The 24,730-nt window shown below is 35.0% G+C and overlaps 1 protein-coding gene across 2 annotated transcripts; it reads right to left on the bottom strand.

Moving 5' to 3' along the window:
• Window positions 1-1,884: 1,884 nt before the first annotated feature.
• Window positions 1,885-15,364, bottom strand: LOC115977453 (ABC transporter G family member 11-like). Of its 2 annotated transcripts, none has more exons than XM_031099302.1 (8): window positions 13,127-13,348; window positions 11,405-11,484; window positions 10,780-11,250; window positions 10,428-10,514; window positions 10,042-10,167; window positions 9,763-9,957; window positions 9,570-9,656; window positions 1,885-2,804 (listed from the first exon to the last, which is right to left on the bottom strand). In XM_031099302.1, the coding sequence occupies exons 1-8, from the start codon at window positions 13,158-13,160 to the stop codon at window positions 2,118-2,120; spliced, it is 1,767 nt and encodes a 588-aa protein (XP_030955162.1). In that variant the 5' UTR covers window positions 13,161-13,348; the 3' UTR covers window positions 1,885-2,117. The 2 variants fall into 2 exon arrangements, with proteins under 2 accessions (XP_030955162.1, XP_030955161.1); XM_031099301.1 differs by lacking the exon at window positions 13,127-13,348 and adding an exon at window positions 14,925-15,364 and having other exon boundaries at window positions 1,890-2,804.
• Window positions 15,365-24,730: the final 9,366 nt, after the last annotated feature.

Genomic DNA, 24,730 nt, shown 5'->3' with positions numbered 1-24,730 from the left:
TTTAGTCATAAACAAAAAATTGAATGATGACTGCTAGTGGCTTTCTTGCGATGAGATAGTGAGACTGCGGGAAAGAGAGTGATAGAACCTTTAGAAGAAAGAGATTGAATTTGCAAATACGACATTGTGTAGAAAATCTTTGTGGTTTTATGACCATTCAAAATTTTTTTTTTTTTATTCTTTCTCAAAAAAAAAAAAAAAAAATTTGCTTTTATATTTGGTTGGTCTAAGAAGATCGAGAATTAGTGTTGGTCCGAAGGATCCACTGCTTGAAAGTTGAAATAGAATTTGGTTATGTTGAATTTTTTGGGTTGCATTTAAGTTTGTGTTTCTGGGTTTGTTGTGTTTAGCCGACAAGAAGATGCAAGAAAGCTACTCATCATTCAAATTTTTTGTTTTATTTTTCTCATGTAGTTTTTTTATTTATTTAAATTTATTCTTAAAATTGCTAACGAGGTTTTCTCAAATAGAAATTAAATAATTATTAATATTATTTTATTATCCATGTCAACATTAAGTGTGCCAATTGTGTACACTGTTTGTCATGTAGACATTTTCTATTAGTGAGTTAACAGTAGGTAGTAAGGACCCAATTGACAACAAGTTGAAAATAACATGTACTAAATTGATTGTTATCAAAATATATGGACAGAATTGAATATAGTTAAAAAATATAGGGACTAAAATGATATTTTCGCTAAAAATATTTTGTCCCACTTTTAGTGTTCTAGCTACTTTATAGTTTTGGCAAATGTTAACATGGGTCCCATGTTAAATTGCCCTCTTGACACATTTCACTCACTTTCATTTTTTATTTTCCACCAAATCTTATTTTACTAATATTTTACTATCAATTTTCTTTTACTTTACCAATATCAAACTTAATTTCTTTCCTTTTCCCAATATCAAAGAGGAGAAGAGATGAAGAAATGTCAATGAAGGATTGAGGAATAATTAAACAAGGTACTACTACTGTATTTTATTTGATTCATAGTTATTTTTAAAAATGTGTTATAATTAATATGATGTAAATTTTTATTTTTTATATATGTATATTGTAGCACTAATGGATGGAGATGTAGTTGCAAGTGAGTCTCAACACTCAAGCACTTTGCTCCAAAAAATTGCTTTGACTTAAATGAACCACTTCCGATACCCATCAATTTTTGGAGTATGCCATGTGTTCGAAATAGATCTATCAATGGCATGTAGTGGGGGAGCTTCATTTGTTGCTTTCACGAAATCATAGTTACTGTTTTACTTTAGTTTCTAGGTCTGATAATGGATCTATCAATGGCATGTAGTTTTGATGTTTGAAATGTTTCGTTGGAGGAAGTATCCCATTTCATTCATGGAGCTGTAGCCTCCAATGTTATCGATTTGAAAAGTTCATAATAAAGCTATTTCTAACTTCCTTTTCATTGTAAATTTGTATCAGATTGTCATGATATATATTTAAAATTTAAAATAATGTAATATTGGGTGCATTTTTAAATTTATAATATTTAATCGAAACGATAAAATAGATATATTTAATATGAAGAAGATTGTTTTCCATTGTTTATTATTTTTTGACATCCCTGCATGGCACATGCAGGCTACAACTTATTAGGCAAAATTGAAAATTTAATAAACATCATAAGGCCGTTGCAAGCTCTTTTTTTTTTTTGAACAAGAGGTTTTAATTCTTATTGAAAAATAAAAGTCTCATGGTTTAGTACTGATTTGTTATTTTTACTTGTAGCAACTTTACCTAGTATCATGATTGTTTTACGTTATAAACTTCCACACTCTATATAAATGTCTAAAATATGAATATTCTTGAAAAATGTGGATATTAAGTGTTCACATTTTATACACGGTATGTATGGAGGGTGTTCAATAAAAATTAAGCACATCTTACAAGTTACTGAGCTTATTGAATCAAATATCAAAACGCACTGTAATCACATGCCAGCAGATAACTTTCACTTCCATGATTCGTTTCAAATACTTCAATTGAAAAAAAAAAAAAAAAACCAGTAGTTCCCTTCCTTTAATTAATAAACATAGTAAAAGTTACTCGTCCTTTACCCATCACTATTTTCTAAAATATAACCAATAACATCAATGTTCTGCTACAGAGTCTCTCCATGTAAAGGTGTAGAAGAGGGATTCACCATGACTTGTGTTGTTTGTTTAGGAGGAGCTGACATGAAAGTTGTAACAATAGGCTTTATCTTTTCCATAGTCTTGATGAAACCCAAGAACAGAAGTCTATACAAAACAACCATTCCTAGCAATATGGCAAGATCAACCCACTTAGAGTAACCCATTTCCATTTGCAATTTATATCTCAAAATCTCTTTACCACTAATGTAGGTTGGTCCTGCAGCTTCATCTACAGGAAATGTTAGCTTTTCAAACTCGTTCTTGAACAATCCTTGGTATGCATACTTGTGGAAACCTATGTAGTATAATGGGTATCTCCAAAATGGTTTGAGAAGATCATTCGGGTATCGAAAGATTCCACCACCTAACATCATGAGTCCTTGAATTCCAGCACCAGTTATTATACCCATTAAAAGATTAGGTACTATGATTGCAACAATCATCATTAGGCTCTCAACTAACATCATGCAAGCAAATAATATGGAAGCAAAGAATAGAAAGTGTTCAGCTCCTTTTTGAAGTCCTGTAGGGTAATAAGCTATTGCCCCGGGAATCAGTGAAATCAATAACAGGTATGGAACAGCAGAAAATGAGTTGCTTATGATGAATGCACTAGTGCCATAATGTCCATTTAATCTTTCTCGATCAAATACCTGGATAAATGGGAGAAAAAAAAAAGATGGAATATATTTGAGTATGACATCAATAAATTGTCAATTTTGGTTAAAACCAAGTAGTTAGAAGGGAATCTGTAATGACACCAGATGAGTGATCACCATAAAATTGAGCTAATTGCACTTTCCCTCCCCTAAAGTATAAAATTAGTTCTAATGTCCTCCTCAACTATAAAATCAAACATTTTCTATTCACTTAAAATGGAGAGAGTCCATTTTACGGATAAGATTCTATTTTCTTAATCAGACACTATACCAAGTGTCATGTCCTTTAAAATTTTAAAATGTCGTAATATTTGATGTACATGCTTAGATTTGTTCTATTTAATGTAAAACATAAAGTAGATCACTGGGATTCGTTTTGGAGAAAATTTACAAAAATGAGTGTGCGAGTTGTGTTGAGAAAATGGTGAAGAACTTGGTGAATGAGTTGGTCCCCAATTACAAATGGGTGATATGTTGGTGAAAGATTGGTCCATAGATGGGAAGGGATTTGAATCCGGTGTAATAATTGCACTGTGCAATAACCATATTGATGCGTGATGTAAAAGTTAAAAAAAGAAAAAGCGAAAAAAATGAAAAGCTGAAAAATGTGAAATTTAATTTCTAATCTTAACCATATATTTCAACTAGCACCTCTAGATTTGAAAAAAAGGGATTTTTTTTTTAAAAAAAAAAATTTTAAAAATCCTCAACTTCTTAATCCGTTTCACATTCGTTCTTTTATTTTGGACTATAATTTTTTTTTTTTTTTTGTATTTTTTTCTTCTTGCCTCAATTTGAAAAGAAAGGAAAATTTTCTATTTTTTAATGTAAGAAATTATTTATATATTGTAAGGACACGATTCGTGACGGACCGTAACAGTGTCGGGTTCGCACGTGAAAAGGCCCTAACAATATCATTTGTAGAGCGTGGGTTTGGAAGGCTAGGCCTTGATCGACAGGCGGTGGGTTTTTCGTGGTGTTCGTACAAGTTTAAGTTTTCCTTCACCCCTGGAGTCTTTCTCCTGGAGGTGGGCTGAGAGGCTCTGGTTTTTGGCCATTTTTCCCAACCCCCTCTCTAGGTTCCTTCTTTTTCCTTTTATACTCGCCTGCGTCCACTATCCTTCATCCACGTATAGGGTCAACATTTCCAAGGCTGATACTTGTCCCGTCAGTCCATACCCAAAGTCGTTGGGAAGGGTTGTAAAAGCCAAAGAATGCAGCTCTGTCAGGTTCAGAGCATTAAATGGCAGTAACAGCAACTTTCCCTGGATATTTTAGATCTTTCTTCCAAGTTTCAGTCCTATACCATTTTTACCCTTCTTTCTGGGGGTACTTTGGGTCTGCCGAGGACTGAACTGCCCTCGGCAGTATCCAAAGGCTATCTTGTCGAGTTTGGGCCATAACCCTCCTCGGCTTAGGCCTTCGGATTCTCCCCGGGTAGATGGGCCTGACCCATAAATCATTTGGGCCCCACAATAGCCCCTCAAAACCCGGCTGTCCAACCTCTTGGTTGGAAAGGGGGGTTTTGGTGATGCTGAATCTCTTCCTACGGCCCAATCAATTTGGCCTATTAATAATGCTGGCGACTCTTCATCTGTCCAAGAAATGCACCGGTCTATGAGACAGTTTTTTGATTTCGCGCTTGATGCGTTCTTATCGTTTGGGTATCCAAAACGCGCTTTTAATGACCACTATTTACGAGACTACTTTAATTCGGCGGTTTGTTTTGATGGGGTGGAGAAACGGAACCGGCATGTTTGTGTTGGCAGATTCCTTTGGAGATCTGAACCTATTAAATGTCTCCCGCTCCACCCTCTGTATAAAAAGGAAGGGAGGAGGTTATTGTTTTTGTAAAGAATCTCTTTTCATCCTTCTGAGATTTGAAATACTTGGCCTCCCCTAGGGTTCATTTTACCCACTGGTTTATAAACTAAATCGTGATACACTTTACCATAACAACGAGTGATGCAGGAGCCAAACCCTTCCCATAAACGCCATGTTCCAATAAAACTCATTATGGCTCGATCGGGACAGGGATGGCGAAGACTCAAAATCAACCTCACCCTTCTTTCAGTCAAAATCCGAAGCAGGGACTTGTCACGTCAAACTTTCGGCGTGACTGAGTCGAGAACACCCATCATCAGTACCAACCGCTCTCCTATGAGCATACCTAGTATGGCTCCAGTGTGTTGGGAGTCAGGATCGAGGCAGGGACTAAGTGTCTCTATTTCTTCCTCTCTTCCTTCACTGGTGCTATCCTCCGTCTCCCTTTCTTAGTCTTCCCAGCACCAGGTCCATCCTGGTGCTTTCACTTCTCCCTCTTTTACTCCTTTTTCTTTCTTTTCATCTCTTCTCTCTTCTTCTCCTCCTTCTTTACTCATGTCCTCCATCTTCTTCATTGATTTCTTCCTTACTATTTCCTTCTCCTTCATTTTTTCCCAAAGAAGGTTCTTATTGTAATATGAGCAGTATTGAGGCAGAGATTATAGAGACTTTGAAGACGAGTTTAAAAGACGCTTGACAGTTTACTTATCTGTACTACGGATGTAATTGTTGCTTAGGCAGTTCACATTTTGTATAGGCTCGTTTGAGCCCCTCTTTGTACGTTGTAATAATTTTTCGTATTAATAAAAATTGTTGTTATTTTATTTCGCATGTTTTGTCTCTATCCCTCTTTTTTTTTAAATTTACAAATGCTGCTCGGCACAATAATGTAGCATCTAAACCAATGACGACTAAGACCAGAATACTTGATAATAAAAAGATGTCGCCATAACTTTAATAGAAATGCTTGGCACAATAAGGCCGACCAGTGAAAAGTAATACTTACCCCCTGCTAGCCGAGGAGAAAAACGAAGGTTTGATGCCGTGTGAGGAATAACCATTTGAAGATATATCACCCACCAAATGAACAGCCTTCTTATACGACTAAATGCTGGGGCGTTCCACACCTTCCTTACACCTTTATTGGCCTTAACCTTTTATGGTGTTTAAGCCGTGGATGAAGTGACCTGACATTTTTATCAAGTAACCCATCTTACGAAATTCAAACCTTTTCTTATCAAAGTATTTGGTTTCCCCATTGGCTTGAGTCCGAGGACCATACAAGGCCTTGATTCTGTCCAAAACTTGTAATAATTATAATTTTTTGTACTTGGTTTTCCCATAGGCTTGGGTCCGAGGACCATGCAAGGCGTTGGTTCTGTCCAAAACTTGTAATTTTTTATGTACTTGGTTTCCCCATAGGCTTGAGTCCGAGGACCATGCAAGGCCTTGGTTCTGTCCAAAACTTGTAATAATTATAATTTTTTGTACTTGGTTTTCCCATAGGCTTGGGTCCGAGGACCATGCAAGGCCTTGGTTCTGTCCAAAACTTGTAATTTTTTATGTACTTGGTTTCCCCATAGGCTTGAGTCCGAGGACCATGCAAGGCCTTGGTTCTGTCCCTGGGCTCCTATGCTGAACGGGCCTGGGCCGCGAATTTACTGGGCCCGCAAATTAAGAGGTATTTCCGTAGTCTTTGATCATGCGGTACTTTTTGGCGTCCCAGTGTTCGAGGTGCGCCTTCTCGAGACTCCTTTAGCCTCAGGGTTGCAGATGACGTTGGAAATCGAGCCAGAGACATTTTGTTTGTAGCGTTCCTTGGGATGCCGCGAGTAAAATGCCTCCACCTTATCTCTTAAATAAATAGGAGAGAAAGTCGCTTTACTTTCGCACAAATCCTTCAATCTTCTCTCCTAGTACATCATGTTCGAAGCGAGGGTTGAGGCAAAAGAGCTCTCTCCGCCACAAAGGCGCCATGTCCTCCTGAGACTCCAGATGGTGAGGCACGGGCAAAGGAGGCACAAATTCAAGAGAATATTCTAGTTTGACAGAGGGGAAAGGGTGTTTCTCCCTCTTTTAGTCAAAATCCGAAGCAGGTTCTGTTCATGCCAAATTTTTGGTGTGTCAGAAGAAAGATTCTCCGCCCCCAGCGCCTCTGCCTTGTTGCAGGCAAATTTTTGGTGAAGGCTCCTCAGCTTCCGGCTCCCTGCATCTTTCCCTCAGCGGTGTGAGGCTTAAGTCGGGTTCTTTTGCTGCCTGAGTTATGGGCGTGCAAAAGCATTGAGGAGGAATAAGGTCTCGAGGCAGTAGCCAACTTCTCCTCTGTGCTACCTCCTCGGCTTTATCTTCACTCTCTTGTATTTTTCGTTACTTACGTAGTTAGCTTCAATGTAAACTTTGTTTCAGCTTTTCATTGTACACTGTACTGTTCCTTTGTCTTAATAAAATATGTGTCTATTTCTCTATACATATCTTTCTTCTCCGTAACAACTACTTTATGCATGAATATTAAATATAAGCTTGCCCTTAATGATATTCCAGGTAGAAAAATGCCTTAACACAGATTCCTACTAGTTTAAACTTACAAATATTATCAAGCATAACAAGGTTAATCCTCAATAAATTAAACTCTTGGAACTAACCGGGATAACCGCTGAGTGCTGCGCGATGCATGCTAGAGCGATGTCCGAGAACGATAAACTCTAAATAATTCGTCCGAGAGGGTAGCCGAGTAGCGAGGGACTTTGGTTGTGCTTTTGGGTAATATGTTGCGCCGTATCGCATCAACCCCTTTGATACTGGGGATCCGAGGGTAGACCGAGGAATCCGCGCAATCAAGGTATTAACCCATCTGTTAACGCGGAGTTCTCTTCGGATGGATTTTGAGGTTTATGTGCCATAGTTTTTTTTTTTTTTTTAAATAGTTGGTTCCTCATCCAAATAGTTGGTTTCCCCATAGGCTTGAGTCCGAGGACTATGCAATGCCCTGGTTCTGTCCAAAACTTAGTTTTCCTCATCCAGGTAGTTGGTTTCCCCATAGGCTTGAGTCCGTGGACCATGCAATGCCTTGGTTCTGTCCAAAACCTAGTTTTCCTCATCCAGGTAGTTGGTTCCCATAGGCTTGAGTCCGTGGACCATGCAATGCCCTGGTTCTGTCCAAAACCTAGTTTTCCTCATCCAGGCAGTTGGTTTCCCCATAGGCTTGAGTCCGTGGACTATGCAATGCCCTGGTTCTGTCCAAAACCTAGTTTTCCTCATCCAGGCAGTTGGTTTCCCCATAGGCTTGAGTCCGTGGACCATGCAATGCCCTGGTTCTGTCCAAAACCTAGTTTTCCTCATCCAGGCAGTTGGTTTCCCCATAGGCTTGAGTCCGAGGACTATGCAATGCCCTGGTTCTGTCCAAAACCTAGTTTTCCTCATCCAGGCAGTTGGTTTCCCCATAGGCTTGAGTCCGTGGACCAATGCAAAACCTAGTTTTCCATCTGTTGGTTTCCCCATAGGCTCCGAGGAATGCAATGCCCTGGTTCTGTCCAAAACCTAGTTTTCCTCATCCAGGCAGTTGGTTTCCCCATAGGCTTGAGTCCGTGGACCATGCAATGCCCTGGTTCTGTCCAAAACCTAGTTTTCCTCATCCAGGCAGTTGGTTTCCCCATAGGCTTGAGTCCGTGGACCATGCAATGCCCTGATTCTGTCCAAAACCTAGTTTTCCTCATCCAGGTAGTTGGTTTCCCCATAGGCTTGAGTCCGTGGACCATGCAATGCCCTGGTTCTGTCCAAAACCTAGTTTTCTTTGGCACTGGAACTTGGTTTTACGGGAGTTAGCTCCTCGGCCAAGCCCCTAGAATTATTCGCGCGATTAACGCTGACAAACGTAGCCCTTAATCAAAAAGCATAGCCCCTAACGAAACTTTACGCTGAAACTCTATAACCAATTGTTAGGAATAAAAAAGGAACTATTTCGACCTACCGCCTATGCCAACACACAAGCCTTCCCACAGACGGCGCCAATTGTAAGGACACGATTCGTGGCGGACTGTAACAGTGTCGGGTTCGCACGTGAAAAGGCCTTAACAATATCTTTTGTAGAGCGTGGGTTTGGAAGGCTAGGCCTTGATCGACAGGCGGTGGGTTTTTCGTGGTGTTCGTACAAGTTTAAGTTTTCCTTCACCCCTGGAGTCTTTCTCTTGGAGGTGAGCTGGGAGGCTCTGGTTTTTGACCATTTTTCCCAACCCCCTCTCTAGGTTCCTTCTTTTTCCTTTTATACTCGCCTGCGTCCACTATCCTTCATCCACGTATAGGGTCAACCTTTCCAAGGCTGATACTTGTCCCGTCAGTCCATACCCAAAGTCGTTAGGAAGGGTTGTAAAAGCCAAAGAATGCGGCTCTGTCAGGTTCAGAGCATTAAATGGCAGTAACAGCAGCTTTCCCTGGATATTTTAGATCTTTCTTCCAAGTTTCAGTCCTATACCGTTTTTACCCTTCTTTCTAGGGGTACTTTGGGTCTGCCGAGGACTGAACTGCCCTCGGCGGTATCCAAAAGCTATCTTGTCGAGTTTGGGCCATAGCCCTCCTCGGCTTGGGCCTTCGGATTCTCCCCGGGTAGATGGGCCTGGCCCATAAATCATTTGAGCCCCACATATATATATATATATATTTGTATATTTTAAAACTACGTCATTTGAGATACTTAATGGCATATCACCCTATCAATAAATAAAATATCACCTAACGCACATTAACGAAATGACTGAATTGTATAAAGTTAAAAGTTAAAGGATTGAATTAATTTTAGACATTAAAAAAAAAAAAAAAAAAGACTAGTCCGAATGCAGGTTAAAAGAGGTAAGTAAAATCTATGTGCATAAAAATAGATTAATACTTGCTTCCCAAAAAAAGAAAAAGAGGATCAATACTTAAATGACAAGCAAAACAAACCTTCATGTCCTCCAAGAAAGAAGGGAATCCACCAATGGTCATGAAAGTTAAGAATGAAGTTATAAACATGATCAGTGAACCTCTCACCTAAAAAAAAGAGAAAGTACAAAAAAACATTACAATGATTAATATTGCTTCTTATTTTCTAGCTTTTTAGACTAAGTATAAGGAATATTCAATCTCTCTCTCATACCTCGATTGATCCATAACTAGAGCCAACATCATAAAATACTGTGGCTAGGCCTATAGCTAATGCAACATAAATAGCTAGGCGTAACCAGTAATAGCCTATATCACGATACATGTTCACAGAAGACCTTCTTGTAAGAACAAGACATTGAATAACAAACCCAGCATGGTTTCTCTTCTTCTCTAATGCTCCATAGTCCTGAAACCAATGTAAGTTTCTGTCATTAATTTTGGAAAGATTTATGTAAATAAATTATAAGACTAATTGCCTGAATTTCATTACCCGTTTACATATTTCCGATACTTGTCTTTGAACTTGTTGGTAAATTTCAGAAGATTTATATGACCTTGTAAGAGAATTAATTGCTTCCTCTGTTGGAATCCCTCCATCTAAACCTTGCTCAAGATCCTACATTTTTAAAAAAACAAAAAAAAAGTGTTAGATTTATAAGGAGTTTGTTTTTAAGATTTGGGTAAGTAATTGCATAAGGCTAAGTTGAAAAAAGTGTTTTGAGCCTATGATAATAATGGAGATGTCTAACAATGTATGGAGTAATACAAAATTTTAAAGGACATGATACGTAATACATATTTAGATTTAAATTTACAAAATATTAAATAAGAACCACGAAACATATTCTCCAATGGGAAAATCCTATGTTCTCTTACCTTTCCAAAATCTTTGTTTATAGTTTTAAGGAAGTGATCAGATGGATTTTGGAGAGTCGGGCAGGGAAAACCATTTGTAATGAAAAACTGCAATGAATTGAAACTAGGTATGTTTAGTTACATATTCCAAACACCATGTTAACATTCTTCGTGAATAAGGTTAGAGACACAATATTTTTCTTAACTATTGACATAACCTATTATGATTGGTGCATAATAAAAAGGATGGACGGGGTGAAATTGATGTTGCTCCAATTATAATAGGACAAGTCAATAGTTCTGAAAAAGAATAATATTGTGTCTCTAATATCATTTTATTCTTCGTAGACATTAGAAGCATTAGAGAACTTACCTCAGTTGCTGTGTAAGAAGGACCAAAGTAGACTGTTCTCCCAGATGACAAAAGGCAAAGATTGTGAAAGACTTGGAAGACCTCATTGCTGGGCTGATGGATGGATGCAATTATAGTCCTTGTAATTCCATCACTTTTATGCAGGCTAGCAATTCTGCTCATGACATAATATGATGCTGCACTATCAAGTCCACTTGTTGGTTCGTCAAGGAAAAGAAGCTTGGGGCGTGTCAGGATCTCTATGCAAATGCTTACTCTTCTCTTTTGCCCACTACTAATGCCTTTGGCTCCCGACCCACCAATTCTTGTGTCCATGGCATCTTCTAAGCCCATTTCTTTTATTGTTATGTCTGCAATCTCCTTCTTCTCTGACTTTGACATGGAGTCTGGCAATTGGAGTTGAGCCGAGTAATACATGGCTTCTCTTACAGTTAAAGTCGTCATCAAAGTATCATCTTGTGTTACATAGGCCTAAATATATTTAAAACTTAATCTGATTAGTTTATTTTAATGGTTAAGAATTTTGTGACAGTTGCTACATTTAATTCCTTTAGGAATGATATAAATTCTCTTTGATTAATAAAGGAAAAAGAATTATATGTTTATCTTTTAATTTGTCTCTTACCGATGTTCCAAAACCCAGTTTCTGTTTAAGGCCATTGATAAGAATTTCCCCTGATTGCCTTGTGTTTGAACCTGATCTCCCTGCCATAAAATACTCCTTATTGGTTCTCAAATGCCTAATGGAGTGAAAGTCTCTAAAAAATATATAATGTACTTATGATATAACTGCTTTACTCTTGTGTGCGCATGCATAATGGACATTATAATTTATTTTCCATGATAAAATAAGTGACAAGAATCTCAGTTGCTAGAAGGAGGAACTTGCAACAGTTTTCAACTATATGTTTTAGTCAATCCAAAAAAAAAATGACATAGCCCTTTGTTTGGTGAGGGTAGTGGGGAAGGGAAATTGAAGGCTTTGAGACACATATCAACATTCTCATTAGGACTAAATTTGCCCTCTCTTGAAGAATTTGCTATGGTTTACAAGCAAATTGTCTCAGAGATACAACAAAGTCTGAATATCCACAAATAGCAATTCTAAACACTCAAGAACTTCTTATAAGTGTGTTATGCAGAAAAGTAATGAAAGATGCTGGAAATGACTGAACTTGTCATCTAATTATAGATAATGTATGTGAGGTTCAAATAATTATGCATCATGAAAGGATACTAGTTAGGCGTTATACCCTTTCAAAAAACAGTTGAAAATACCATTGACTATATTAGGCACATGAAACCATGTCAAATAGGTCAAGAAAACCCGATAAATTCTGATGAAGAACAAAACAGTTCACTCTCACCAAGCATTCGCTCAACCAAGTGCACTTTCGATTTAGCAAGAACTATTAAGGGAAATTATATGATTTGACATATTTACAACTTTTTTTTTTGTTAAATAATTTAAATTTTTTATTGAGTTGGGATTCTATTAGTTTAATATTTTAGAGGCACTCTTCTAGGTAAATAAAAAATAATAATAATAATGTATAACATTTTTGAAAGCACGAATTTGTATGAAAATATAAGAGCTATTTAGACCCCCAAATTAAAGATTATGTCTCGGTTGATTTTACTCTAACTTAAACTAAGTGCGGAATAAAGTAAATGCGAGTAAACAAACAATATAACTACTCTAAGTTATATTCATTAAATATCAGCAATAAAATGAAAGCTAAAAGAGTAGGGAAGAAGAATGTAAACACAAGATAATATCCCAATGTGTTATCGAAGAGGAAACCGAAGAACTCAGTGAAAAACCTCTCCGCCACCCTCCAAGCGGTGAATTGATCAACTAGAGAATGAATTGGAGTACACGAATAACAAAAGACCCTCTAAGCCTAATCTATCCCATGTACTTGAGTTCTCCAAGCTCCTGCTACCAACTGACTTGATGAAGTCTTGTCTTCTCTAACTCTCTGGATCACGCAATTCAGCCCGATTGCATCCACCAAACAAATGGCTTCTTCCAATGTTTCCCAGCAACACCAAAACCTCACTTTACACTCAGGATGGATGTGGTAAGTGTTTGGGTTATTAACCTCTCAAGGATTTGGATATGGAGAGGTAGGAGTTGAGGAAAACCATAATGGATTCTGTAGAGGATTGTGGGTATGACATGTCTAACTCTCAAGGGTTATGACTAGGATTTTCTTTCTGAAAAACACTCCTCTCAATATGTGGGTAATGTGGGTATATATAGTGTGTGTAGAGAAATGGTGTATCAGATATGACAAAATAATAAAACAGAATGTTTCGCGGGTATCTCGTGGGAATGCCTTACCTGTGAAATACTCTCGAAAACCTATTGTCACCATCTATCATGACTCTTCGCATTCTAGTCATATGCTGAGCACATGGCTTCACTTTGTGGGAAGGCTTCTCACGAGCTACCCGCGAAAACTCCTTTGATCTTCAATTTGTCTTGAGTTTTCACACTCTCTCTTACACATAACCCATACAATGAAATCTCACATAAAATACAGGGTATATAAGATTGAACAAAATTACAATTAAATTTAGCACAGAATTAAAACCAATACAAAATAGTTGTAAATCACAACTTTACAATTTTCTTAACCAATTATTATCATAAAAATTTAGTCCTTTTTAATATTTGGGGTGAGACAAAACAATTCATAAACCTGCATAATCAAAAAAATATTTAAACAATCACAAATCCAGTATAGAAAAAAAATACCAACAAGATAAGTACAAATGACAAATCCTTAGCAAAACAATCCTTTAGTGCTACACCACCACCATCATCTTCTTCTCTAGCCGGCTGCATCTCTGCTGCTTTCTTCTTCTTCTATTTATTTATTTTTTTTCTAACTTCACAACCTTCAAACTCCGGTGTATGCCTTCTCTCTATTTTGCAAAATGATGATTGACAAAGGCACCTTGGAGATTGTGGCAAAGATGGCTACAACTCATTGTGGTTCTTGTGGCCAACATAAAGCCATGTGCACTTAATTGTTTCTTTTCTTTTTTTCCTTTTTTTTTTGGGTCTGCTCATATAGTATATACTACCTTATATTCATAAAGTTATCTTAAAATGAATGTAGTAGTATATTACCTTAGTTTATCAAAAAAAAAAAAAAAATAGTATATTACCTTATATCCATTAATTTTGTTATAACTTTATTGTGTTAATAAATTACTAATAATAATAATATTGTTGTGGCTTGTGGGTTATTTTTTTTTTAAATTTTAAAATTTAAATTAAAGAAATAAATATCAGAAAGAAAAATAAGAATATATTAATTTTTATATAGATTAAAGATTCTTGACTTTGCAAGTCAAGAACTAATTTGCATCGTTACATAGGATAAATTTCTAAAAATTATAATTATAATACATCCACAAATATGATATTATGATGTGTATGCATTTTTTGGTCGGCTAAAATCAATACTTGCGAAACTTTTTTTGGGTTATGCTTGCCACTCCCAAGTTTATTCCCGGGAAGTGTTGAGTCTAGCTCTTTGGGAAGAATAGTTTGATGTTTTTTTCTTTTTTGGTTAATTATTTGAGCTTTCTTGTTGTGGAATAAACTTTTATTACTTGTCAAGGAAGTAATGTTGTTTTACTTGTTGTCTTGTCTACCAAGAAATATATTTAATTCTAAATTTTTATATTTTTAAATTATTAGAAAATGATGAGGTTTTAGATTAAATAGTATATCACATCCAATTGGTACAAAATTTGGCGAACATTTCTAGAACATAGAGAATATATATATATATATATATATATTTCAATAGTGAAAATTTTAAAATATTAATCTAATAAAAGTTATTAGATAGTTTAATATTACTTGGAATTACTCCAAGTAAAACTTGATCCTAACTCAAAATTTCTCTCTCAATCTCTCTCTCTTTCTCTCTAAAGAGACAGAGAGGCCCGAAGAGTTTTGGACACACAAACACACACATATATGACTGTTTCCAGTCCTTCATCCCTCTCTACACCTTTTCTTTTTGACTAATATCTTGTCTGCCTTATTACTAGATAAGACGTGAAAATAGTCTGAAGGTGTAAATAATTTTATAGTAAAGTGAAAAATATGACATATATACCTGCTAATGCATCAAGGAGGGTAGACTTGCCACAACCTGAAGGGCCCATTATGGCTAAGAGCTCGCCTGGTTGTGCATAACCAGTCACACCCTCAAGTATTGATTTTCTACCTTCCTTTCCATTTGTAACCGTCACCCACAAATCCTCCCATGTCAAGAAAACACCATTCTCCTCCGGAACCATTGTTCTAACAACGTTTCCACCTCTGTTATTGCTTTGCATTGGATTAATGATTTCCATTTCTAACAACCTAGCAAGAGTAGTTGTGGAGTTTTTGTTATATTCAAGATTTCTAGTATTTGGTTGAAGAAACGATGCCATATATGGCCAACTTCTGTTTTGTGTGATTTCTAGTAGTAAGAGAACTCACAGCTCAGTATTCATGAGCATGTGCTTAGTGGCAGAGAGTGTGAGAGAAGGATTTGGAATGGGCAGGACTGCTAAGAGAGCCAAGTACTTAAAGGCAGTGTTGACAGCTGATTGCTCAATTAATTATATCTGTAATTCATGTTGCACACATTGTGTAATTCTCTGCAACAACTGAAATCTTTACTTCAAGTTACAATAAAATCAGTACTTGACAGAACTAATTGGGGCCCAACGGAGCCCGCCCGCCCCCTAGTCTTAAGGAAAATATATATATATATATATATATATATTTACAATTTTATATTTGGGCCTCCTTTTTCAAGAATGTTGGGTCATTCCCTTACAATTTTACATTAATTTCATTGTAATAGTATTTGCATCAATGGTAAAATGGCATAAATCTCCAAATTTGTCCAACCAACCCTAAAATACACTCACATCAATTTATGTATCATTGTGCAAAAATACATTTGTGCTACAATAATTGTGTAAATTTACACAATTATATTAGAACAAATGTATTTTTACAAATTTACATAATTACTATAGTACAAATGTATTTTTGTATAATAATACATAGACTGATATGAGTGTATTTTGGGGTTAATTAGGAAATTTTACACAATTAATGTAGTTATGCAAATGAATGTTTTAGAAATTATTTAGATTGAGGGCAGTGCTTTTTGGTTGAGGAAGAGAGAGATGATTTGAGATAATAATAATATATTGATAAGAAAATAGTACTATGATGAAATATAGTATAAAAGAAATTATTTGATGTAGGGTATTTTGAAAAGTGAGTATATATATATATATATATATTTATATATAAAGGTTAGTATACTAAAATAGGTAGAAATTTTTATATGAGCCGATGAAAATGCACTCTAATGTAGTAATAAAAAATGGTGTTCTGTGTCTTTATTTTTGTTAGTGGATTATTGCAATATAATGTATTATGAAACAATAATTTTGTGTATTTGTCTTTATTGATAATTTGTTAATACTAAATAAATACTTATTTGGTATTTCAAGATTTTTTTTACTTGTAATTTGGCCCCTAACTCAAAATCCTCAATCCGTCCTTGACTTAAAGTCAAGATTTTAGTTGTTGCAAGCAGTGTGTACATACATTGAGTGCAGCAATGACTACTCTTTATATATAATCATGTGCTTCTGTGGTTCAAATGGAAAACACCATGAGCATGACACATTCACATGTGTTTAGTTTCGAAGTTTGAATCATGTTTTGATGCCTAAAAACAAATACATGATCATTTGTAATTGATCGATGGTGTATAAAGTAAAACACAAAAATTTGGACAAATGATATGTATTCCCTAAAAAGCATATGCAAAACTTTCTTGATTGGCGGCAAAGGCTGCATTTACTTTGACAGATAGAGTTTATTTTCATAATAAATGATTTAAATGTGACTATACAATACATCATCGTCTCCTTTCCTTCCCACGACTCACATTTCTAGCCAACCGTTCCAAAATCACGCTAGCCAAACATATGGATAATCTTATAATTTTCATAAAACAGATGTTTATTGAATGCTAGCTACTAACATTGAATGCACTTTAACTAACATTGTGCGACTTAAATTAAGAAGGAAAATGCTAACGAGTGTCCTTAGGACACTCGTTAAGAATCCAATTAAAGTTTTTATGGGAAAAGAAAAAAAAAACAATTAATGTTTTGACAATTTTTTTTCATTTCCCATAAAAGTGATGTTAAAACTTTCCTAAAATGGATTCTTAACCAGTGTCCTAAGGACACTCGTTAACATGACCCAATTAAGAATATTATTGGCCAACAAGCATTTTCATTTGTCTCATCCATTTAATGTGAGTAGGCATTTTTCTCTTTCAGAAAAGGACATTCAACTGCCTTCGTTAGTCACACCACTTTCAATGGTTTAGCTTGCGTACAATACTCTTGCACGTATAGAATGCGACAGAAGTGGAAAGAAACATTGGAAATATGAGCTCTTTAATGAGTTGGAGGTGAAACATGGTGGATACAAAACTTTGAAGAGAAAATGGAAATGAAAACTTTTTTGGAGTGTGTTTGGTTGGGTAGGAAGAAATGAAAATAAATGGTGGGGCCAAGGTGTTTTTCCCCGAACCCACTAAAATGTTTTCTCCCCAAAATGGAGAGAAAATTGAGTGGAGATGAATTTTTTCTTGATTGACAAAAATGTCCATGTGCACGAACTTCTTGTAGTTGCCTTTATTTATTTATTTTTTCTTCTCCCCTTAGCAGTAACATTGTCTTTTTTTTTTTTTCCCTTCTTCCTAGGGCCTAGGTGTGATAGTTGTTGTTGTTGTTTTTATTTTATTTTTTTAACTAGACGTGATTTTTATTTTTTTAATAAATTTGGGTGATTGCTCTTTTTTTTGTGGTTATTTGTCACCTTTTGTTTTAATTGGGCACCATTCTTTAACAAGGGTAAATGAGTAAATTTATTCAAACCCATTTTTTCCATCCCTCTACTTTTTCACTCTCAACCAAACAAAAAGGAAAGAACATAAAATTTTTTCAATCCTCCCCCATTTTCTATCCTTCTACTTTTTCACACCTCCAACCAAATGGACCCTAAGAGTATGTTTGGTTGGAGGTGAAATAGGAAGGATGGAAGAGAAAATATGATAAAAAATGAATTTGTGTGTTGTTTGATAAGGAAAGAAATGATGTAAATTTTTTTGTAAGGCCCAGGCATTTTCTCCCTTAGCCCACCAAAAATCCATCTCTCCAAATGGTGGTGGAGCCACTTGGGGACCGAGGGGGGCCTCTCCACACCCCCCCCCCCCTCCCCCCCAAAAAATTTGAAATTTTTTTTTTTGGAAATTTTTAAATAACCTTATCATTTTAACCTCCCTACCTAATAATATACATATTTAAGGAAGTTTAAAAATAAACATTATTTTCATTTAAATAAAATACAATCCATAAATACAGATGTCAACAAATTACAATAATTAAACTTTCAGCATCTTTAAAATGAACGCATAGGTATTTTAACAATTATTTCAACAAATAAAAGGGAAAAAAATTTCTAATTTTCATCCCAACACATCTATGGTTTACTTGTACCATAGTAGTAGAAAAATTGAAAAATCAAAAGTTTTGTTGATGTGCCGCACCACCAAGTCCCCTACACAGTTGCGAAAATTTTTTGCCTCACATAGGTGACTCTCTCTCTCTCGCTCTCTCTGTCTCCGTTGGCAACTTGGTGTTTGCCTTCTTCTTCTTTTTATTTTGTTATTTTCAATTCTTTCCTTTTCCCTCCCACTGTTGATGTATTTTGTTTACAATATAAAAAGTAAAAGTTTTGTACTGTATGACTAAACTAGGCAAGAAAGAGTGAAAGATTGAAGCTTACGTGGGCCCCTTATCTCTTGACTGTACAGTGCTCTGTGCCCTTAGCTGACCAGTTGACCCCTTGTTTTTAACTTTTTCTCAGATACTTTGCATTTGCTTTCTTTTGATTTTTTTACTTTACTTTTCATTTGCTTTCTTTTTTTATATTACTTATAATATATTATTTATTATTATAATAATCAATATATAATATACCAAATGGCATTATAAAAATATAAATGTACTTATAAATTATAAATGTACTTGATTAGTTGATTAAAATATACAGTATATACTATTATATTAACATTTCATAGTTGATTAAAGATATTAAATTGTTTTGTCAATTTTGTCTCATAATTGTTTAATTTTAATTAAATACACTTTTGTTTATAGTACATATTGACCTATAAAGTATTGTATATTACTACTTTACATTTTATACAAAAAAAAAATTTATACATAATCTCTCCAAAGATAAATTTCTGATTCCACCACTGTCTCCAAATTAAACAGAAAACAAGAGTGAAAACTCTTGTTCCAGCAAAATGATAAAATTGACCCCAGATTTTAATCATTCTCAACAATTTCACCTACACCCAGGCCCCACCCACTTCCCCACACATTCTAGAGTCTACTACACATTTATAGTTTTTTTTTTTTTTTTTTTTAATCTCCTCTTCACCTTCTCTCTTTCAACGGTAATTCATCTCTTTTCTTTTTTTGGTTTTTCTTTTTTTCCCTCGTTTTCTTTACACTCTCTATTTTCTAGGTTTTTTTTTTTTTTTTTTGCTGCCCAATTTTTTTGTTTCCACCTAGCAACATGTCCATATATATGTGTGTATATATATATATATATATATATAAGTTTATATATAATAACAAAGAAAAATAATATTATAAGTTTATATATACGATGTGTTAATTTTTATATTATTTAATGAGTACAAATAAATTATTTTTTACATGTAATGTAATAAGGGTATAAGAGTAAATTTATATAAACTACATTTTCTATCATTTCACTTTTCTTCTCAACCAAACAAAAGAGTTTCCTATCCCTCCAATTTTCCACCCTTTCAATCAAATACACATGATGGAAAACTTTTTTTTTTTCTATATTTCCATCCTCTCATCAATTTTCTATCTTTTCATTTTTCCATTCTTCCAACCAAACGGACCTTAAATGAATTATTATTTTTTATTTCCCTTTTCTTGTAAATTTGTAATCTATCAAAAATAAAGACATTTTCAATTTTTTGAAAAAGATTGTTCAATTTTGTTTTACAGATTGTTAGCCTATTTGAAAGGCTATAAAAAGATTGTTAGCCTATTTTTTTAAGTATAAATATTACTAAATATATTCTGATGGATAGAGTATAATAATAATCGGACTCTAATTTGACTAGAAAATTCTTAAAAACACATAATATCAAGGAGATATATTCCTAACTCTTAGAAAAATAGTTAGAAAGATGAGGTCTGATCTCTATTTTAAGGAACTTAATTTTTTTTTTTTTTTTTTTGTATAGATATAATTTAAAACTTACTTTATTTTATTAATTATTATTTTTTTAGTTTTTTTATAGGATTAATGTTAATTAAAAGTTAAATATTATTTGGAGTGTTTAGGAAAGTTGATAAAAAAAATATATTATTTCAATTTTATATATAAACCAACCTGACACTCTATCAAAGAGACAAGTGGTACTTCCATATCATTTATGTATGGGATGAATTATATCAAATATCAAAAAGGCTAAATTGCAATGTGTACCTTCTAAATATGACTGAAATTTATTTCCATCCTCTAATTTTACTTTCATTCAATTGAGTTCTCTAAGTTTCAAATTTATTCAATTAAAGCATTTTGTCCAATTTCATTAAAAAAATTACCGTTAAGTATGAAATTAACTAATGAAAAAAAATATTTTTTTCAGAAAAATTTCTCACATAAAATATATAAATTTTTTTATTAATTTTATATATTTTTTCATGAGAAAATAATATATTTTTAAGGGAATTTTTTTTTAATCAAAATTTGATAAAATGCCTAAATTGAATAAATTTGAAACTTAGAGAACTCTATTGAACAAAAGTAAAGTTGGTGGACCAAAATGAATTTAAACCAAACTTAAAAAGTGTGATTTGCATTTTAGTAAAAAAAAAAATCAATCAAAATATCATCGGATAAATAAATTTGGCACACCCATAAAAAATATAATTCAAATAAAACAATATATAAAGCAATTGACACTCTTACAAGTTTACACCTTGCAATTCACAAAAAAACAAAAGAATTATCACTATAATTGGTTTTTCTTCACAATGTAATATGGGCAAATTACACCATCACACCATTCAAAAACCAAATAAAACAATAAGGGCAAATTACAACTTACCAACCGTGATTTGGCTAAAATTTAAGTTGCCTACTTGTTGTTTGAAATTTGACACTTTGCTAACTAGAGGTTACCTCAGTTAGAATTTTTAACCCAATTCTGTTAAAAATATGGATAAATATGTAATTTTGCTATACTTTTATGTCTCTCTCCTCCAAAAACACACAAAAAAAAAAAAAAAAAAAAACACATTAAAATACAAGATCAAATAAGATAAAAAAGAATTTAGTGGAACACTTGCATCATGTGATTTTAAACTATAGGTAGACAACTTAAATATCGATCAAACATATTGTGAGAAAAGTGTCAAATTTCAAACCACAGGTAGTAGGTTGTAATTTTCCCAAATAATAATTTTCGAATTCATCAAAAGATAATTATGTCTTGGAAGTAGAAACCATTCAGAACTTTACCAAAGCATAACCATTGCTCAAAAATAACATGAAGTCTCAGACTCTTAGCACTTTGAAGGTTTGACATGAAGACAAGCAATTTGAAGGTTTGACGAAATGTGAAGACAAGCAAGTGAAACAATGCAATGAAGAAAGAAAATAAAGCAAAAACAAAAAAGGGAAAAGCGTAGATCAGGTATGCAGATGAAGGTTGCTGAAGACACTGCCATTGTTGTTATTTTCCTTCTCTCTTCTTAATTTCTTTTTGGATTGTGATTATTTTCTAGTGAATTTAAAGCTTAGATATCCCCTCAAAATAGAAGCTTTAGATGTGTCAATGGATTTGTGAACATCTGATTTGAGATATAGAATGATGTAGTTGTAGGATAGATTTTTTTTAAAGGGAAAACTGGTACCGGATGATGTTGACCGGAATGGCCGAAATAGACCGAAATTTGACCCGAAGTGGAACGGGTGGTACTACTGTTCCAGGTTGCACACCAACACGAGAACAAAATTAATAACATTGATCTTCACTATAATAATACACCAACATACTTTTTCTTCCATAATTAATTTCATATACTACAATAGCAAAGAAATTGAAATTTATATATATGTACACACACACCCCAGTACAACGTAGTCCTCTTCCTTTAATTAATAAACATACTAAACTTACTCGTCCTTTGACCATCATTATTTTCTAATATTCCAATAACATCAGTGTTCTGCTACAGAGTCTCCCCAAGTAAAGGTACTTGTGTAGAACAATAGGCTTTATCTTTCCATAGTCTTGATGAAACCCGAGAACAATAGTTGATACAAAACAACCATTCCTAGCAATATGGCAAGATCAATAAGCTAAGAGCTCGCCTGCTAATGCATCAAGGAGGGTAGACTTGCCACAACCTGAAGGGCCCATTATGGCTAAGAGCTCTCCTGGTTGTGCATAACCAGTCACACCCTCAAGTATTGATTTGCTACCTTCCTTTCCATTTGTAACCGTCACCCACAAATCCTCCCATGTCAAGAAAACACCATTCTCCTCCGGCAGCAGGGACGGACCCAGGTAGAGGGCTAAGGGGGCCTGGGCCCCCCCTGGGTCCAAAAGAAAATTTTTTTAACAAGTAAAATTTTCGAAAAAAAGGGCTTAGGCCCCTGAGTTTTTAGCTCGGCCCCCCCTGAGTTTTTAGCCCAGCCCCCTTCACAAAAATCATGAACCCTATCCCATCATCCGGTTAGCCCAGGAGCCCATGACCCATGTAAATCTAAAAAAGAAAAAAGAAAAAAGACTCACTCAGCTCTCACACTCAACAGTCCAAAACTAAACGAAGAAAGCAAAAAACGAAACGAAGAAAACAAAAGAAAAAAAGAAAGGGAAGTGAGAGGCGAGACAGAAAGATAAAGAGGCAAGACAAAGTAGAGATAGAGAGTACTCAGAGAGACGGAGACCCACTCACCCACGCCGTGATGCCGCCGCCCACTCCCACGCCGTGTCGCCGTGACGCCGTGACGTTTGCAAGTTGCAAGACCCATCTCGTACTTCAACGGCTTTTCGTTCTCATACTTCAACGGCTCCACCAAGTTACATCTCTAAAATTGAAAATTTTTCAAAGAAATGGGATTGTGTTAGTTGAAAAGTCTGTTACCTCTAACAACTGTTGTAGTGCCTCTAATGGTGTAGGCATCCAAGTCCTTTTTCCCAGGTCTAGGTTTGGCCATGAGTAAAGACAGAGATTAAGGATGTCTGAAAATAAAAAATGTAGGAGTTTTTAACAAAATGAGAGAGGTTTTTGTTTTTTTTGGGTTTTGGAAGTATCAAATTTTGAGAGAAGAAGAGAAAGGAAACCCAAAGTCCTCTCCTTCATGGAGGTGGAAGGAGGAGACAGAGAGAAAGAGAGAGAGAGAGAGAGTGACTGTGACACTTGACTAAGTTACAGTGACTTTATTAGTACAAGAACGAAGCATCGTCGTTTCAACTCCCCATGTTACTCTATAGATTTCAATTTTTATCAAACGGAGCAATTTTTTGTAATTGCTATAAAATAAAAAAGTGATAAAATTTCAGAGTCCCCTTGATAAAAAATTTTCAACCATAATATAGCAATTTTTTTTTATAGGTTGTTAGATGAAATTCGACGGGCTTACATTAAAAAAGGTCCACAACAACCTCCCGAATTTTTTTTTTTTCACTTATTTCCGGCCCCCCCTAGCTTGAATTCTTGCGTCCGTCCCTGTCCGGCAGCATTGTTCTAACAATGTTTCCTCCTCTGTTATTGCTTTGCATTGGATTAATGATTTCCATTTCTAAAATCCTAGCAAGAGCAGTTGTGGAGTTCTGGTTATGTTCATGATTTCGATCTAGTACTATTTGGTTGAAGAAGCGAAGCCATGGCCAATTTCTTTGTGTGTGTGTGATTTCTAGTTAAAGAGCTCAGTATTTATGAGCGTGTGCTCAGTGACAGAGGATTTGGAACTGGCAGGACTGCTAACATGTTGGGTGTGTTCCTGTTACAAGCATCTTCAGATAGCCACGTTACTAGAGATGAAGTCTTGCATAGCCATGTTGATAAGAATATTCCCGTAGCCTGCAGCCACGTTGCTAAGGAGATATAGATGATGTCTTCAAATATTAGTATGTATAGATTGATTTGGTTTCAATTGTCTAAATTATATTGTTTAGATTGAGTTAGTTTCAAATTCCAATAAGCTAAGCTATATCTTAGCAAGTGTTTTCAAATTAAAGGATAAGCTATAGCCTTTAGCTATCCTATATGAGTCGGTACCCAGTATATCATTATCTTTGTAATGCATATTTATATTTAGAAGTATGAAATGGAAAGCACTTCCTGATCTCTTAACTCATCAAAATAACTTGGTATTAGAACAAGAGATGTTTCAGCCACACTGAAGCCGAGCTTGGAGCATTAAACTCTAAGCATGATAATGCGATGAAGCAAATGCAAGAGATGTTTTCTTCTCTAAACTCCTGATTAGACCAGCTCATAGCGAACCAGAATTCTGACCACGGTAAAGGCTGCTCGAATAGAAGTGCGCTCAGGCAAAACCATTTCAATACCGGAGAAGGAATGAGTTATACACCATCAATTTGGGGGGGGGGGGGGGGGAGGTGGTTTGCTAACGAGCTCTGTTACCAATTGACGTAGAACAAAAATGCGAAAGAGACGCAAACACTTAAATTCATTAGGGATTCTTTGAATTCAAATTGAAGAATTCTAGAATCTCCAAAAAATTATAAAATAAATTAAA

This window comes from Quercus lobata, chromosome 2 (assembly GCF_001633185.2).
Source record: "Quercus lobata isolate SW786 chromosome 2, ValleyOak3.0 Primary Assembly, whole genome shotgun sequence".
Lineage (NCBI taxonomy): Eukaryota > Viridiplantae > Streptophyta > Magnoliopsida > Fagales > Fagaceae > Quercus > Quercus lobata.
The sequence above is the reverse complement of the archived record's forward strand: the minus strand, read 5'-3'. Positions and strand labels throughout refer to the sequence as shown.